We start from the raw sequence: 18731 nt of genomic DNA, 5'->3' as shown, positions 1-18731 counted from the left end.
CCTCTCAAAAACCAGATATGATCATCAAAAGCCAACTTTACAACCTGGTGGCCCCAACTAATTACTGACCAGTAACATGGATTCAGCCATTCTTGTTCACTCCACAGCTGATCTTCTAGCCTTCATTATCCATTAGTTACAAGCTAGGGAAAGGTTTGAAGAAACACGTGGTTGCTTGACATTTCTAACTGGATGTGACACAGAAGATTGCCTAGCTATTATCTTATGGCCCACCTTTTAACCTTTGTGTCTAGATCATCAGCATTCTCTGTGACCACTCACTCCATGTCATGGTAGATGATTTTCTTTCTTTGGATTTCTCCACCAATGAAAAACTCCAGGGCTCTGTATTCTCAGCCATTTTCTTTATTCTGTGCATAAATGTTCTTCTTTCACTGTCTACAAATTTTATTTATAGCTTTACTGGTGACAATACAATCACTTCTTTTTTTCTCATTTGACAAAAACCTTGTAGTGCTCAATCATTAGAAACTTCAAGATCTTCCATAATCAATATCCTAAATGAAAATCTTGTTATTCTTCTGTAAAGTGAGGATAACTGTGAACTTCAATGCCTGCAAAACATAGTCCTGTCTAAATTCTTGCAAGAAATATTTTATATCACTTCCCCTTACACTTGATAATACATCTCTAAACACAATCAAGATTTCTCTTCTTGGAATGATTATACCTCTAATCTTCATGCAGAAACACATCTCAGTCACAGCTTCTTTAGTCTCTAGGAAAAATAGATGTACTTTTTTCACACAAGACACCTTCATGTGTACAACTGTGAACATTATATAAATTAAAAATTATCAAACCTTGGAATTAGCAGATTTAGGGAGTTGTGGGTGCATCACCCCAAGATGACTGCTTGATACTATACAGAAGAGGGCAATCCAATTAATCTCGAAGATTCACACTAACAACAGGCATTCGGTTTCATTCCTATGTTCTTTCTATAGGTACTCTCAAGAAAAATGTTCTACAGAACTGGCCAATATCATGTCTTCTCTTTCTTCCAAGACTAATAATAATAGCAGTTTCCAGTCAACATCCAGTTTAATGTCCAACTCCAAACTTACTAAACTTATTTATTCCCCCCCCCTTTCATCTAAAACAGCCTTTCTCCCTTTTTAATCCTAAAATAACCTTCAGCTGTTCCAGAAACGCATCAACTAATTTCATATTTTTATGAAATTAATTCTTGTAGAAAGGCTTATATGCTGGTTAAACATGATAATTAACTTAAGGAATTGAGAGCGTACACTAGAAATATAAATTAAAACAACTTTAATATATACTTTCCGATATTTTGGCAACGTCACGTTGCCATCTTCATGGGAACTTATTTGTGCACTGTAAAGACATGTGCATGCAAGTACTACATAACAGCAAATGAGAAACAAAGCAAGGAAGCTACCGTTTTCCTAAAGTCCTGATGGTGTCCCCCCTGGTGGGTTATATTAGATGTTCTTGGCCTTTGGGCTGAAGTTCTTCTGATGTATGTTTCCCAAATTTGGGGCAGTCTTATGCATCCAAATTTGTTGAGGTTTGGCATGTTCCTAAGGGCTGAGGCTGATTCCATGAATAGGCTTTCATATTTGAACTTGCTGCGGTGTATTACTATGGCTTTCTTCCACCTTATTCTGTGGCGAGTATCCAGAGCATGGTCTGCAAGCCCAGAGTAGCTGTACTGGTGAAATTGGATGTAGTCCTTGTGTTCTGAGATTCTGATATTTGCTGTCCTGCCTGTTTGGCCAAAGTAGGACAATTTACTACCTGGTGTATACCAGATCGCAAAGGATCTGGTATACACCAGGTAGGTCTTGGGGAAGTGGTTGGTCTTTAGTGGAGCGGATAAGGGATACCAATTTTCTATATGGTCTGTAACAAGTGGTCAAATCATGTTTTTTTAGGATTTTGTTGATTTTTTCCGAGGTGCCTCAGATGTAGGGAATGGTGATGGATTTAGAGTAATCTTTTTTGTAAAAGGGGGGGGGGTGGGAGATGGGTTGTGGATATCTGGTTTTAGTATTTTTTGGATTTTTTTTTTTTTTTGGGGGGGGGGGGGGGGGTTGCCATTGGCTGAGAAATTGTTAAGGATGTGATTTAGTTCAGTGGTTAGGGCTTGGTCCTTTGAACAGATTAGTTTAGCCCTGTTGAATAGTGTCTTAATAACTCCATATTGTTGTGTGTGTGGGAGGGGGAATTGTTGGTGAATGTATCTGCCTGTATGGGTGGGTTTTCTAAAAACTGCGAAAACCAAGGTACCATCAGGTTGGTAGGTGACTAGTGTGTCTAGGAAGGGGAGGCTATTGTTTTCTTCTTTTTCCAGGGTGAACTTGATTCTAGGGTGTTGGTTGTTTAAGTGTGTTAGGAAGGAGAGGAGTGTATCCGGACCATGTGGCTGAACTGAAGCTGAAGTTATCTAGACAACTGAATCGTCTGGCCTTCCTAAAATGCTGCCGGGATAATCAGGTAATCCCAAATTGTGTAAAATTTAAGCACCGGTTCTGTTCACAAAAAGCTCTCTGTATCTATAACCGGGCAAGCCAGGCTTTACTGTGGGAGCAAATTCGCGGTTCCAATGTAAACAGAGCTATTTTAGTGCTAGAGATAGAGCTTTCAACTAGCTAAATCACGAACTTTGGTCAATTCTATATGACGTCTCGTGCACTGTGGCAAATAAAGAATTCAAAAGAATATGGAGTTGACATATCAACAAGTTTGATAAATTAAAAAAAAGAACTCTATGTCCAAACAAACACTACAAACCAACACTGTAGTTAACCTTTCTTCAGTTATCTTGAAGCCTGAAGCACTCAATGCTCTGTCACGTGGTCACAACTTCACCATTGCTCCTAGGAAATTACCGGCCAAGGAATTAATGATCCAGATTGAACGTGGGATTCGCCACCTTCTAAACCACATCACCGACGATATTAGATTGCATGTAGCTTGTGTTCTCACAAAAGCAAAACCACCAAAAACCAACATATCCATTAGTGAATACAAGTCTCTACAGGAAATGAAGAAAAACAAAGAAATAGTTATCACCAAAGCGGATAAGGAAAACGCCACTGTGGTACTCAATCATACTGACTACACAGGTAAGTTTAAGGCTTTACTATTAGATCGAGCTACTTACCTCCCCATTGAATACAATCCCTCCAACTCACAAATTAGAAAACTCCATAGGCTCCTTAAGAAGGTCCCTTCTTGGCTTGTGGAGATTACTAACAGACTCAAACCATATAACTCTAGATCCCCCCCCCCATATATATGGGCTTCCGAAAATACATAAAGATAATGTGCCATTACATCCCATAGTGGGTGGCATTGATTCCCCCACTTACAAACTAGCTAAATATTTAGCAAAAGCGCTCTCCCACTATATTGGCAACACACCATCACACATAAAAATCTCAGCCCACTTCAAAGCCAGTATAAAAAACCTTACACTCCAACATAATGACATAAAGCGCCTCCGTAGCGCAATTGGAAGAACGACGGTACATTGCGCCCTTCGAGTGGAATAGGCCTAAGTTCGATTCTCGTCGCGACGGGAGGAATCTTTATCTGGTCGATTTCAGTGGATGGTGAGTTAGCCGATCTCATACGGAGGTAGCAGGGTTTTTTCTCCCGGAAACTCGGGTTTTTCATCCCGCATACATACAAATCGGCCCTTCAGAACACACGCAATTTACAGACAAAAAAAAAAAAAAAAAAAAAAAAAAAAATTACTAGTTGTGGTGGTGTTGGAGGTGGGCGGTAGATGGCGTTGATTCGTAGTAGAGGTAAGGTGTAGAGATAGTTGAAGATGTCCTCCCGCGATGAGTCTTCGGACTCCTTGGAGGTATCAGGAATAATAATAATAATAATAATAATGGTCAGTTTTGACGTCTCCTCCTTATTCACAAATGTCTCCCTCAAAGAAACCTTAGAGCTAATCCAAGCTAAGTTTCTTCCCGATATCTCAGCCCTATTTCAGTTCACAATGAACTCAGGCTATTTTGTTTGGCAGGAAAAATTCTATAAACAGATAGCGGGGACAGCCATGGGTTCACCACATTCCCCACCCTTAGCCAACTTCTTTATGGAGACTTTTGAAGAGAAAGCCTTAAACTCTGCCCCACCAAAACCTACCATATGGCTTCGTTATGTTGATGTTATGTTTGCTATTTGGCCACATGGCCCAGATACACTCCTCTCCTTCCTAACACACTTAAACAACCAACACCCTAGAATCAAGTTCACCCTGGAAAAAGAAGAAAACAATAGCCTCCCCTTCCTAGACACACTAGTCAATCGCCAACCTGATGGTACCTTGGTTTTCTCAGTTTTTAGAAAACCCATCCATACACACAGATACATTCACCAACAATCCCCCCTCCCTCACAACAAAATGAGTTATTAAGACACTATTCAACAGGGCTAAACTAATCTGTTCAAAGGACCAAGCCACTGAACTAAATCACATCCTTAACACTTTCTCAGCCAATGACTACTCCCCAAAAAAATACTAAAACCAGATATCCACAACCCACCTCCCCACCTTTCACAAAAAAGATTACTCTAAATCCATCACCATTCCCTAAATCCGAATCACCTGTAAAAAAATCAACAAAATCCTAAAAAAAACATGCCTTGACCGCTTGTTACAGACCATATAGAAAATTTGGCATCCCTTATCTGCTCCCCTAAAAACCAACCACTTCGCCAAGACCTACCTGGTGTATACCAGGTCCCTTGCAGCTGCAAATTGTCCTACTTTGGCCAAACAGGCAGGACAGCAAATATCAGAATCTCAGAACACAAGGACTACATCCGATTTCACCAGTACAGCTACTATAGGCTTGCAGACCAAGCTCTGGATACTTGCCACAGAATAAGGTGGAAGAAAGCACAGTAATACACCACAGCAATTTCAAATATGAAAGCCTATTCATGGAATCAACCTCAGCCCTTAGGAACATGACAAACCTTAAAAATTTGGATGCACAAGACTGCCCGAAATTTGGGAAACATACATCAGAAGAACTTCAGCCCAAAGGCCAAGAGCACCTAATATAGCTCACCAGGGGGCATCTTCAGGACTTTAGGAAAACGGTAGCTTCCTTGCTTCGTTTCTCATTAGCTGTTATGTAGTACTTGCGTGCACGTGTAAGAAATATCGGAAAGTATATATTAAAGTTTATTTAATTTATATTTCTAGTGTACGCTGTGAATTCCTTAAGTATTAATTATAATTTTATGATTATAATTAATTATAATTATAATTTTATGAAATTAGTATAAAAATGTAATGCACATAAATCATATACTTTTTCCTAACATATATGCTGCATAATCATAATGGAACTTGCTCCACCTGCAACTGTATACCATTTGTAGAGAGAGAGAGAGATCCTCTTCACTGTTTAGTTTTGGAAAAAATAGTCTATTTTTCAGTAAAGTAAGACGAAAATGTTTCCTCCAATAAGCTATCTTTATTTCTCACCTACTTATTTTTTTTGGCATTCTCCACTTAACTGAAGTAGAGAGAACATGCCAAAGCCACAAGACCATTAAATATTGTGGATTTAATGTGTAGAGGACCAGATCTTCAATAAAACTTATCGCTGTGATTGGCAAGACTATTCATTTAGCCAATTTACTGGCATATTAGAGTTGCATCAGCAAAAAAAAAAAGGCATTAAAGAAGACAAGATAATAAATATAATATCGTATAAATTATAATACCTTACTAAGTACTTTACCTTATTTACAAGAAACACATGTTTCACTCCATCCAAAACACAGAGAATGTTATCTATCGAATCTGTATGCAACAGAGACTTGGTGTCCCCACTACTCATCCAGCCTACAATTCCCAGCAATGCTTTCTGAAAATTCCCACATTGTAGTAATTTGGGAATTCCAAGATCTCCTAATGAAATGTATCTGGTTATAATAACAGTGATGACACTTTTACATTATTTTAAATGGGCAAACTGATTAAAACAATATAAGACAATCTTACTGAGAGAGAGATAAAAATATGAAGAAATGTGAATGTAGGACTAGTTCCTATTTGAGTGACTTGGAATTGGTGATATCCGCATTATCAAAATGACATAATTTTGAAAGAAGAAATACGAGTTTTCCCATAAGGTACATGCATATGTATATACATTTTGGCTTTCATGAAAACCACATATTATCTGAGAGCTTCACTAAAATACATTACAGAAATCAGACTTTAAACTAGACAGATACAAGTTTGCTATTGTAATAGCAAACTCATAGGGACCACAGGAACAGTTTGCTATAGTGGATAGTTTATAATGATGAATTTCCATTAAACAGAATTCTGCCTTTTTCCCTTTAAAACAATTGTGTTATGAGTGGCTTTATTAGTCATTATAACACATTTAAGTTTGCTACAGAGAGACAACATCATTCAGAGATCAGCTATCACACAAAATATGGTATTCAGCATTCATTTTCATCTCATTACTTTCACCACTTGCTGATGACTTATCCTAATTCAAGTGAGTTTTGAATTTTCCATGAAATATATCACACAGCAATAACATGCATTATGTAGGTCTCTCATTATTAGTTATAATAATTAGTAATAATGAGATGTGGCTCATCTTTCCATCTCTTGAACCTCTTAACAAATGTTAATGAATTTCTTTATTTTTAATTATATCCTTTGCACGAACAGTATCATCCCAAATTTCATGTTTTTTGAATTAAATATCCAAAACCAGAATTAAGCATAATATGCTTTTTTATCACTTTCATGGATATTCTTTACTAGTGAAACAACAGCAGCAGTAGTAATGGAATGGAGAAATGATGCATGACACCTTAATATTCCATGCACATAGTGCATGGAATATTAAGGTGTCATGCATCATTTCACTTATGCAGTAATATACTGCATAAGTAATATACTGCATAAAGTGTCATGCATCATTTCACTTATGCAGTAATATACTGCATAAGTAATATACTGCATAAAGTGTCATGCATCATTTCACTTATGCAGTAATATACTTTTCCTTCTTGTTTTATGTATCAAAAAGTGGTAGGCCAATTATTTCTGAAAATATTTCTGTTAAATTAGCTAAGTTTCATTTGAAAAATATTTTACAGAAAAATTATTTTCTAGACTGGAAATAGGATTCAAGGTTGCATTTTTTTCCCCTTCTTCAGTTGTTTTATAAATCTTCTTCTCCCATAGTCCTAAATGAAACATTGGGTCATTCATGGCTGGTAGGTGATACTCTTTGCTAGCCTCCTCCAGTCGTCTCAGTCTCTTGTTCTTGATGACAGTTGAGAAAGGGAGGAATTTGTCCATTTTTTGATGTTATCAGTCCATTTTAATCAAGATCGGCCCCTAACCCTTGAGCCCGGAATGATTCCTTCTAAGGTTTGCTTTGGAATGCCATTAACCCTCTCCACATGTCCGAACCATTCCAACTGTCTTCTTCTGATGAATGTCAGAATATTTTTCCAATTAATGTTTTATAAATACATTAATGTAACTCGGTTAGCTTGTGTCAATGTAAATAAGTCAGCTTGTGCTTTTAGAGAATACAGAGACAAATAAAAGCTAAACACTGTGTAAAACTAGCTAAACAAATGTCAAGAGAGGACTTTGGTAAGAACATTGAAAATGAATATCAAGAAGGTGGCAAGATATTCTAGAGGTTGTTGAAGAAACTCAGAAATGGAGGAAAGAGTGCTGTAAAAGGAATTAGAGATGATAAAGGTGACCACCAGGGCAACTCGTTGTAAAGGAGAAAAAAAAACAGGAGAAAAAGATATCCTTGAAGTATGGAGTAATTACTTCAAAAAATTGATAAATGAAACAAGCAGTGATGACAGCACAGTGGTAAAAAACACTGACCAGGCATGCAGTCAGAAATACATATCCATACTTGAAATAGAAAAAGCCATCAAAAGCCTGAAATTTGAAAACGCAGCAGGAGTAGATGATATTCGACCAGAAATGATCAAGTATGGAGGTATAAAAGACTTACAGTGGCTGCACTGCATAGTTCAAAAGGCCTGGACAGGGACAAAATTCCAGATGATTGGAGCAGAGCTCTCATAGTACCCATATATATATATATATATAAATAAAGGGAAATAAAACTAAATGTGAGAATTATGGAGTGTTCCTGGTAAGATAGATGCAAGTATACTTGAGAAACGGTTGAGAAGAATTGTGGAAGAGAAGCTTGGTGAAGAACAAGCTGGTTTCAGGACAAATAGAGGTTGTCAGGATCAGATTTTCACTTTACGACAAATAGTTGAGAAATCATGGGAATATAATTTAATTACAAAACTTAAATACAAAGATCTGTATTTAAGTTTTGTAGATCTGGGAAAGAAATATGACAAGGTCCCAAGAAAGAAGCTATTCAAAACACTACAGTTATATGGTGTGAATGGGGCATTATATCAAGCAATACTTAGTCTTTATTTGAGTTGTAAGTCAGCAGTTAGAATTGAAGGAAGTGCAGGAAGATGGTTTAATGTTAAATCTGGTGTCAGAGAAGGATGCACATCATCCCCTCTGTTATTCATCACCTATATGGATCACATTATGAAGGAAAGTGGTATTAAACCTGATATCAAAATTGGAGATGTTAATGTCAGCTCTTTGCTTTAAGCGAACGATGTTATACTTCTAAATAAATCTGCTAAAAGTCTGCAAGAATTCTGACTAAATTGAATAACTGTTGTAATTGATATGGTATGGCATTAAAAATACAAAGACAATGAAAATAGGCAATAATATTGAAAATATCAACTGCATTGAGAATGGAGAACCTCTAGACCAAGTAAAACATTTCAGCTACTTAGGCAAGATTTTTAGTGATGATGGTAAATTAAATATGGAAACAGACAACAGAATCAACAAAGCTCGTATGGTAGGAAGTCAACTGAATAAATTTATATGAAATAAGAAAGAAATTAGCCAAAACACTAAATTAGCTGTATACAAGACAGCGTTCAAACCTATTTTAACTTATGGATCTGAGAGCTGGTTCAGAAATAAAACACTTGACCAAAGACTAGAGACTGCAGATATGAAAGTCCTGAAAAAGATTAGGGGCATGAACAGATGGCATCAATGGCAACATCATATTCAAAACAAGGATATTAGGAAAGAACTTGACATTGTCAGCATCCAGGAATGCATTAGCAGAGCTAATCTCAGGTGGTATGGTCACTTAAACAGAATGGGAGAAGAAAGATTAGCAAAACAAGTGTTCTCTACCAGGTTGGCAGAGAAATGACCCAGAGGAAGACCAAGATATAGGTAGATTGATACAGTAAAACGTGCCTTAGAAGACAGAAATATTGGATCTGATAATATTGGAGTCTTAACAGGTAACAGACTGATTTGGAGGAAAATTGTAGATAGGAAGTTAGTAATGATGTAAATTTTTCATGTAGTACTATCATATCCTGCACACCCCTTGAGGGTACATACCAGGAATTTGATGATGTAACTAAGCTATGAGGCTAGTGTATCAAACATTTGTTAACTGTATGTTCTCTTGCTGGTTTACCTGTTTTGTGGAAACAAACCCTACCCATTCATATGAGAATGGCTAACATCTTCAATAAATTAAAGATGCCAAGAAATTGTATTCCTGGTTTCATCCTTTATCCAAGTGTAAGCAAACAAAGTTTGCACATGAAGTCACTTCACGACTAGGGACTTCACATCGATTGCCTTAGTAGCCCATACTGTAGATTGCGTTTAATCCCTATTCTTTTAATGTCTTCATTACTTCTTTTTCACGGTATTAACAACACCAAAAACACTTTTATCAACAAGGATGTTTTATTAACGCTAATATTTCGCTGATTTTCAAATCAGCATCATCAGAGCACAACACACATGTAAACGCGACAGTGAGTGAAACACTATAATTGCAGAAAGACAAAAGATCTAAAGTCCTATTTTTGGCGCCCTCTAACGGGGAAAAAAAAAAAAAAAAAAAAAAAAAAAAGCAGCAGTTATCCAGGAGTTTTTCTTAGGATAACCGTCTCCCAAATTTTTGGCAAATTAATGCAACCATATTTGTTAAGGTTGGGAGAATTCTTCAAAGCCATTGCTGACTCAAAAAATAGTCTTTCAGATCTGTAACGACTCCTAAATAGCACATTCGTTTTTCTCCATCTAATCGTGTGTGAAGGAGTGTCCAAAGCGTGGTCTGCCAGTCCCGACTTGCCATAGTAATAGTAGCGAATGTATCTTTCATGTTCATCCAGGCGGATGTTCACTGATCTTCCTGTTTGCCCATAATAGGCCAAGTCACAGTCACATGGAACTTCATACACTCCTGGGTGTGCTAAAGGGTGAAGTTTATCCTTTGGTGAGCGGATCAGAGTTGCCAGCTTGACATGAGGCTTGAAGGTGGTGCGAAGGCCATGTTTCACCAATACTTTGGCTATCTTTTCCGATGTACCTCTGATATAGGGAATAGAAATGGTCATGTTGTATTCTTGTGTATTGGGGGGGGCAAAGTAATGGGCCTATGTAGTATTTTTTCTATTTTGTAGGGATTGTAGCCGTTGGCTAAGAACGTATGGCGCAGGTACTGGAGTTCAGTGGTCAGAGCTGTATCGTTAGAACAAATGGCTCTGGCTCTGTGTGTCAGTGTTTTTAAAATGCCGTACTGTTGGACTGGATGATGATGTGATTGTTTATGTAGGTATCTTCCTGTGTGTGTAGGCTTCCTGTAAATAGAAAAAGATAGTGATCCATCTGAAAGGCGGGTGACTAATGTGTCAAGAAATGGTAAACAGTTATTTGATTCTTTTTCTACTGTGAAGTGAATTTTGGGGTGTTGGCTGTTTAGGTAGGTGACAAAAGCATCCAAAGTGTCTTGTCCATGGGGCCAGATGGCAAACACATCATCTACATAGCGCAACCACACTAGTGGCTTGTATGTAGCTGTGGTAAGTACTTTGTTTTCAAAGTGTTCCATGTAAAAATTTGCTAACGGGGGGGAGAGGGGGGAACCCATAGCAGTACCATTAATCTGTTTGTAGAATTTCCCCCCCCATGTAAAGTAACCTGCATTCATGGTACATTGAAATAATTCAAAAATATCTGGGGGAAATTTAGACTTGATTAATTCCAGAGTGTCTATAAGTGGTACATTGGTAAATAGGGAGGTGACATCGAAACTAACCATTATGTCTGAATTTTTTAGGATTAGATTTTTAACCAGTGTTTTGAAATGGATAGAATTTTTTACAAAAGTAGAGGAGTTGCCAGTAAGAGGGGCAAGCGACTTAGCTAAATGCCGGGCCAGTTTATATGTGGGACTATCTATGCTATCAACTATGGGGCGTAGGGGAACATTAGTTTTGTGGATTTTTGGTAATCCATAAATGCGGGGTGTTTTAACATGAATTGGTTTTATTTTCCTGATGATTTCTTTGGGCCATGATGTCACTTTTTTTAGTAATTTTCGGACTTTTTTCTTTTGCGCCATTGTAGGGTCTCGATGTATACTTTGATACGTAGAACTGTCACATATGAGATCTTGCATTTTTTTGTTATACTCTAAGTATAACAAAATATATATACTATATATATTTCTCTATATACTATAAGACCACGCTTTGGACACTCCTTCACACAGGATTAGATGGAGAAAAACGAATGTGCTATTTAGGAGTCGTTACAGATCTGAAAGACTATTTTTTGAGTCAGCAATGGCTTTGAAGAATTCTCCCAACCTTAACAAATATGGTTGCATTAATTTGCCAAAAATTTGGGAGACGGTTATCCTAAGAAAAACTCCTGGATAACTGCTGCTTTTTTTTTTCTTTTTTTTTTTTTTTTTTTTTTTTTTTTTCGTTAGAGGGCGCCAAAAATAGGACTTTAGATCTTTTGTCTTTCTGCAATTATAGTGTTTCACTCACTGTCGCGTTTACATGTGTGTTGTGCTCTGATGATGCTGATTTGAAAATCAGCGAAATATTAGCGTTAATAATACCGTGAAAAAGAAGTAATGAATAACCAGCAACGCCTAAGCTTATCAGTTAGATCTTTTAATGTCTATTTCTTTAAATGTATGCTAATGACTTCACATCAATTGCTTTAGTATCCTATCCCATACTGTACTATACTGTAGATTGCTTTTAATCCCTATTCTTTTAATGTCTATTTCTTTAAATGTATGCTTTTACATTTTCTGTAGTTCACACACAAAATATATAAGTATCCCATAAGGCAATGCACATATCCTTACAGACATGAATAATGCTATGTATTATGGGAATGGCCACTACCAAGACCAATTTTATCCTTTATTGAGGTCTCATCAGTGGGAGCCAGACCCAGAAGTGATATCAAGGTTGAAGTAATGCAGAAGTCATATTTCCATATACAAGTGATCAAAAGGTGTCATACCTTATTACTAAAACACTCTGGATTAGAGATAGATGTTTCCCTTGGTTATACTATAAATTACAGATGCTAAGAAATTAAAAAGGTCAAAACCGGTCTGGGTAGTGGCCCTTCCCATAATGCATAGCACTATACATGCCATGTGCATTGCATTATGGGATATTAAGGCAATTGATGTGAAGTAATTAGCCTCTATATACAAGGAGCCTAGTCATGAAATGACTTAACGTACAAACTTTGTTTGTGTACACTTGGATAAAGAATGAAACCAAGAATATAATTTCTTGGCATCTTTAATTTATAGTATAACCAAGTGAAAAAGCTTTCAATCACTCATCTTTAGAAAAAGTCTTATGTTCTTCATGTATATGACAGCATTCATATCTAAGTCTTTTCAACTGAAGTGCATGGTAAACTCCTAGTAAACTGCTTCTGTGTGGATTTTGCTCCTCTGTATGCTATTTTCTGGAATCTGTCCACCAGTGGCCCTTGCATCCAATATCACCAGTTTCAATATCTGACCAGAAATGGCTTTTCCACTGTGGTGGAATAACTGAGGATTTACTAATGTAATACTTCCGTGTGTTCTTTATGTATATACTTTGAAAATGTTGGTAATAAAATTGATGAATATGATATAGTAGCAAATAGTAACATAACTAATATTACATACATATATATACAAGGTGATCAAAATTAAAGTATCCCTGTTTACGGCCTTGTGGTGTGTCATCCAGTGATTCAAATGCTGGAAAAACTTTGCTGGAATATATTGTGCATTATGTGGAAACGATATCCGATTATAAAAAAAAAGTTCCAAAATTCACCCTCAAGCCATTATAAGGACAAAATGCAGGGAATTTGACCACACAGCTCAACAAGGTCCAGGAAGGTTTAAAAAGACAGGCACATGATTTTGCCCTAATGTGCTCTGCTTGTAAAGCTGTACTACCTAAACAACTGCAATGTTTTTGCTGCACTCGATGAATTTTGCTGCCTGAACAAATGTTGACAAGGTCCACTATCTCCATGTGCTCTGACGAATGATTAGTCATGTTGAAGAAACAGAATTAATGGGAGTCAGACCTGGCAGAGGTCAAACCAATCAGTTCACAACAAGTGACTGATGCTGCTACTGCATCATTCACTTGGGCTATGCAAAACTTGCATGCAATCCAACATTCCTTTGCATTCACCAAAAGTTACTATCTGGTGTGGATTTACAGCTTTGTTTATCATTAGACTATTCTTCAAGGACATTTGCCAGTTGGGTCCTGTGACCTGCTATCAATTACTGCCGAGAAGTACTGCAATATGATAAACAATTTTGTTTTGCCACAGCTGCAGCAGTACCTGTGCATGGATTCAGTCATTTTCATGCAGGATGGGCCTCCCCCCACACATCAGTTGATCCATACAGGAGGTTTTTCAAGAACATGTCGTGGAAGCCAGAGTAATCAGTCATGTGTTTCCCACTGCATGGCTGCCTTGTTCACTTGATCTGATCCCCTGCAGCTTCTGACTCTGAGGATCTCTCAAAGACAAGGTTTATCAGGATCATTCTGATATTCCAGTGCTGAAAGACAGAATAATGCAGCATGTGCATAACGTTTTGACGTTCAACACACTGTGCAAAGGATACAGTTTGTGGCATACCAGGAAGGGCAGCACATTGATCAGTGCAGCCTGTGAATGCATAATGGAAGTGAATAAAAATGTGTTATTTATGCTTGTGTCACTCTTCTCCTTACACAGACACAGAAAAATTACATCTAAATTTGGTACATCATACAGTGCCCTGGTTGTGAATTTTGGAACTACCCCACCCCCCTGCCCTTAAAATGCATTTGGATCACCGGGTGGTGCTCCACAAGGCCTTAAACAGGAATACTTTAATTTTGATCACCCTATATATATCTAAGTTCCTCAAGCATGCAACAGTTACAGGAGATCTAACCAGACTGAACAGTTTCCTACACCATGTCTTTGTTCTGAGTGCCATTTCTACTTCATATCACTGTATTCCAATTCTGTTAAAGTCTTCTGGTATTGCCACTCTATTGACAACCATGCATTGCACAGGTATCCCGGGATCAAGATCTTTTACAACCAGTGTCTTAAACATTGATCTATGTACTATTCTTCAATAGGGCAAGGATGATTTGGTCACCTTCAATGCCACCAAAACAGTCTTGCTTCTTCTCACAAAAGAGATCCCAACTCACATACCCTTACTCTCAGTAATACACAAATCACCAGATCTCTCTATTTGAACTTACCTCCAGTCTCTCCTGAAGGTAAGTTCCCCTCCCCACCATAAACACATCAATAACTTCCACAGCATCCAAAAAACTAGACATCCTCTTTTGTTGAAAATTTTGCTAGCTCTTTACTTTATACAAATTCAAATCCACCCATCCTTAAAATACTGCTCATGTTTGAGGTGGTGCACTTGAAGCTGTCCATAAGAGAGCAATTCAGCTCAGATGATTCCTCTCTTACAGATTCACTTCAATCTCTATCTTAGACACAATGTTGCAGCACTGTGTCTATTCTACAAGTACTTCAAATGTGATTGCACCACTGAACTGGCAACCATCATTCCTCCACTTTCTGTTGCAGCTGTTAGTACAAGAACAGCAGCTTCCCAGCATCCATTCACTGTGCAACTACAAACACACTAAATCTGCTTCTTCTCTTCCTCTTTTATTCCATCTACCTGTCCTCTGAAAGAGCCTTCTGCAAGAAGTATTCCAAACAACTACAAGTACCTGCAACTCTTCAAAAAAAAAGTCAAACTTCTATCTCAGTCCTCACCAGTCTGCATCCCACACACTGCAATGATGTGCTTATAGGTGCTTATAAACATCCATACACAAGATGTTTATGGATCAATATAAAAAAACTTCTTCATTTGGGCTTACCTCTTTTTTTAACACTTTCTGGATCATAATCTTGGCGACAAAGCTAATATTCTGATAATGTTGCTGAACAATCACAGGCTTGCCAAGATAGTGCTAAGACGTGGTTGACTATTTCTCCAACATATCTTATCATTATTCACAACGTCAAACCATCCCGCTCCCAAGATACTCCTTAAACACCAGACTATTGAAAATTTTAAGTTTTGTTCTTAACGATTTTCTGCTGTCTTTTCAAACTTTTCATAAGTTTTTATATGCTTCAGAAGCCATTTCTATCTTCTATTTCATTCTTTAATTCACAAATATCAATCAGCCAGCTACCAGGATGACTGAAGCAAGAGATTTGTTCTGCAGCACATCCTTTAATAAAGATAGACAACTCAACTTTATCATATGTTCTCGTTACATTTGTTTTCTCAATGTTGATGATCAAACCAGTTGATTCCCGGCATCATCAATTGCAGCAACAAAGAAGTTCATTTCTTTTACATTATACATGAATAACGCCAAATCATCAGCATAAACCAGATCAGATACAAGATTCTTCGACCACTTTGGTCCCCAGTCCTTCCTTTGCAAAGCCTTGGTCATCACAAAATCAAGATCGCTAAATAGAAAAGGTGACAGGTCCTGTCACCTTTTCTGTTTAGTCTTGGCTTACTCTAGTTATGCTAATTCAATCACTATTTACTTTATCACCTTTAACACAAACCTTGCTGTTATCATATAAAGTACTCATAATGCCAATAAGTTTGTCAAGTATTCCATATGCCCTTACAATCTTCCATAAATATTGCCTACCAACTGAATCGCAACTTTTTGAAGTCTACATTATGATCTTGTAGGTAGATTTTTCACATCTGAACAACTCATATTGGTAAAAGTGACAGAGGTAGGCATTAGAGTGCAGTTGATGCTTCAAAAAATACAATGTGCTCTTAACTGGTGAGACTCCAATGCTGCACCTCTGCATCTTAGCATTCAGCATAGAACTTGCCCATTTACTATTAATTAGAACAATCATATTCTTGTGGATATCATCAGCTGAGAACCGTGTACCAATAAATATTTATGAGTGAAATAGGTGTTAGCTATTCTCAGTACATTTAGCTTACATAACTGAAGGAGCATCTTGCCATTGTCACTGCAAGCATTAATGCCATAGGGACCAATTACAAACTAATATTACTGTTATTATAATAATACCCATTCACATATCAACTGTGAGAGGTTCATCCTAAATGCTATACTAATCATACTACGTTTTAAATTCATTCACAATCCATGACACTCTTCTAGCTCTAACCACTAATCACTGTACTGGCTTTGACATGTTTATATGTCAAAAATACATGAGTATAAAGTATTCATTGCAATTAAAATAACATTTGGATACCATTAAAATAGCTATGCTATTTTAATAAAGGATAAATTATCCTTTACACACACATACACACCGTTGGTGTTGACTATTATATCATCATTTGTTTATGTCAAATGAGCCATGCAGGATTTTAAGTTTATAGATGAAAATTCATAAAAATAATGTCATCCTAATATCCTTTAATTGCTAGAAATAAAGCATCAGTGGTTGAGATGCATAATTTAGTAAGACAAACATTTTTACAATACAGTCATCCCTCAACTTACGCCTGGGTTCCGTTCCATCTGGTAGGACGTAAGTCTATACATCAAATCAACAGAGTTAAAGGGGTTAGGGATAAGTATACTTATAAGAAAGTATACTTATTAGAAACCGTAATAAGTATACTCTTATTTTAATTTTAAAACCTTATTATAAAACTGTACTGTGTGTTACTGCTACTATAAAACAGGAGAATAATTACCCAAATCTTCCTCCACAATCACATCTTCATTACCTTCCCTGTGTAAATGATCAGGCTGGTGGCTCTTCTGGTGTAACCTTTGTTTTGTTTTGTTTTTGATGAAAATGTCCAATGTGCTTTGCTTATTCCTCCTCTTCTTGTTACCATAAATTTGTTCTTAGCAAACAAACGCATCATGTACTTTCATTTCTATTATTAAGTAGCATTCAACATTGGGGTCTATGTCTTCAGCCATTTGAAGAACATCGCTAACTGCAAAGAATTTCTGCAAGACCCTTCACTGCAAATTGTGTAACTACCTCTTCCTGTTTCTCTTTTCCCTCTTCCTTTTCTCATTTTTCCTCTTCTGCAACAATTGTTCCTCCAGTTCGACCAATTCTTCTTTGGTCAACTCTTCAGGGGAATCTTCTATAAGTTGAATTATGTTGTCATCATTCACTTCGAGATTCAGATTGTTTGCTAGGCTCAATATTACAAACATTCAAAAAACATGAACAAACCTTTTTAATGTCTTTTTCCATATGCCACTCATATATTGAGAGGTCACTTCGTCCCAAGCCAGTGCAATATTTTTAATAGCACGATAAATACTGAATGCTTTCCAGAATTGCATGAGAGTTTGGTCATTTCCTTCAATAGCAGAAATGGCTTGTGAAAAAGTTCTCCATAGATAATAAGCCTTAAACACTGCAGAACTCTCTGATCCATCGGTTGGATCAACGAACTAGTGTTTGCAGGGAGAAACATGACCTTGAACATCACCACTATAAGACAGGTGACCTAGAGCATTATCTAGAATTAATAAAATTTTAAATTCTATATTTTCTTTCACACAATAGCTTTTTATTTCACTCGCATAACAGTTAATTAAGGCATCCTAAGAATCCACAAATCTTCAAAACATTAGGAGTATGCTTCCTAAGGGTTTCAGTTTATATCCAGCCACCTTACTTGTAACAGAATCGTAATACAGGCATTAAGGACTTTGAAACCAGGTATAGATTTTAGCTTTTTGTGGATGAATGTCCACTCAGGCATTTTTTTATGAAACAAGGACATCTCATCCATATTAAATATTTGCTGTGGCAAATAATTTTCCTCAGTAATAATTTTATCCAATTTTTCCACAAACTCCTTGGCAGCCTTCTCAGCACTTGCAGATTTCCATACATTTTCACATTATGCAGCACAAAATGCTGCTTGAATCTCATGAACCAACTGGAAGAAGCATTGAATTCGTAGTCATCATCAGGTTCTGCTTTCTCCTTCAACATTTTGAAGAGACTTAGTGCCTTAGCGGTTATGGTCAAAGTGCTAAGGGGTATGAGCTTTTGGTTCAGGTCCTCTATCTATGATGCAAGTAGCTTTTACATATCACTGATAGGACCTTCCCGGAGCTTCATCACTATCGTTGATTTAATGGAAGCAGCCTCTACGATTTTATCCTTATTTTTCAAAATGGTCATCATTGTAGAATGAGACCTTCCAAAGTCATGTGCAATCACACTGACGGGC

General features: G+C 37.1%; 1 protein-coding gene across 1 annotated transcript in view; it reads right to left on the bottom strand.

Moving 5' to 3' along the window:
- LOC150099929 (bifunctional peptidase and arginyl-hydroxylase JMJD5-like) overlaps positions 1-18731 on the bottom strand; it is a 173714-nt gene that overhangs the window by 43293 nt on the left and 111690 nt on the right. Inside the window, exon 3 of the mRNA XM_090403303.1 lies at positions 5766-5935. Coding sequence (XP_090259429.1) covers positions 5766-5935 — 170 coding nt within the window. The remainder of the gene's footprint in view (positions 1-5765; positions 5936-18731) is intronic.

This window comes from Typopeltis vanoorti, chromosome 13 (genome assembly GCF_054136105.1).
Source record: "Typopeltis vanoorti isolate ZY-2024b chromosome 13, IOZ_Tvanoo_1.0, whole genome shotgun sequence".
NCBI lineage: Eukaryota > Metazoa > Arthropoda > Arachnida > Uropygi > Thelyphonidae > Typopeltis > Typopeltis vanoorti.
Note: the sequence above shows the minus strand (reverse complement) of the source record. Positions and strands in the feature narration are given on the sequence as shown.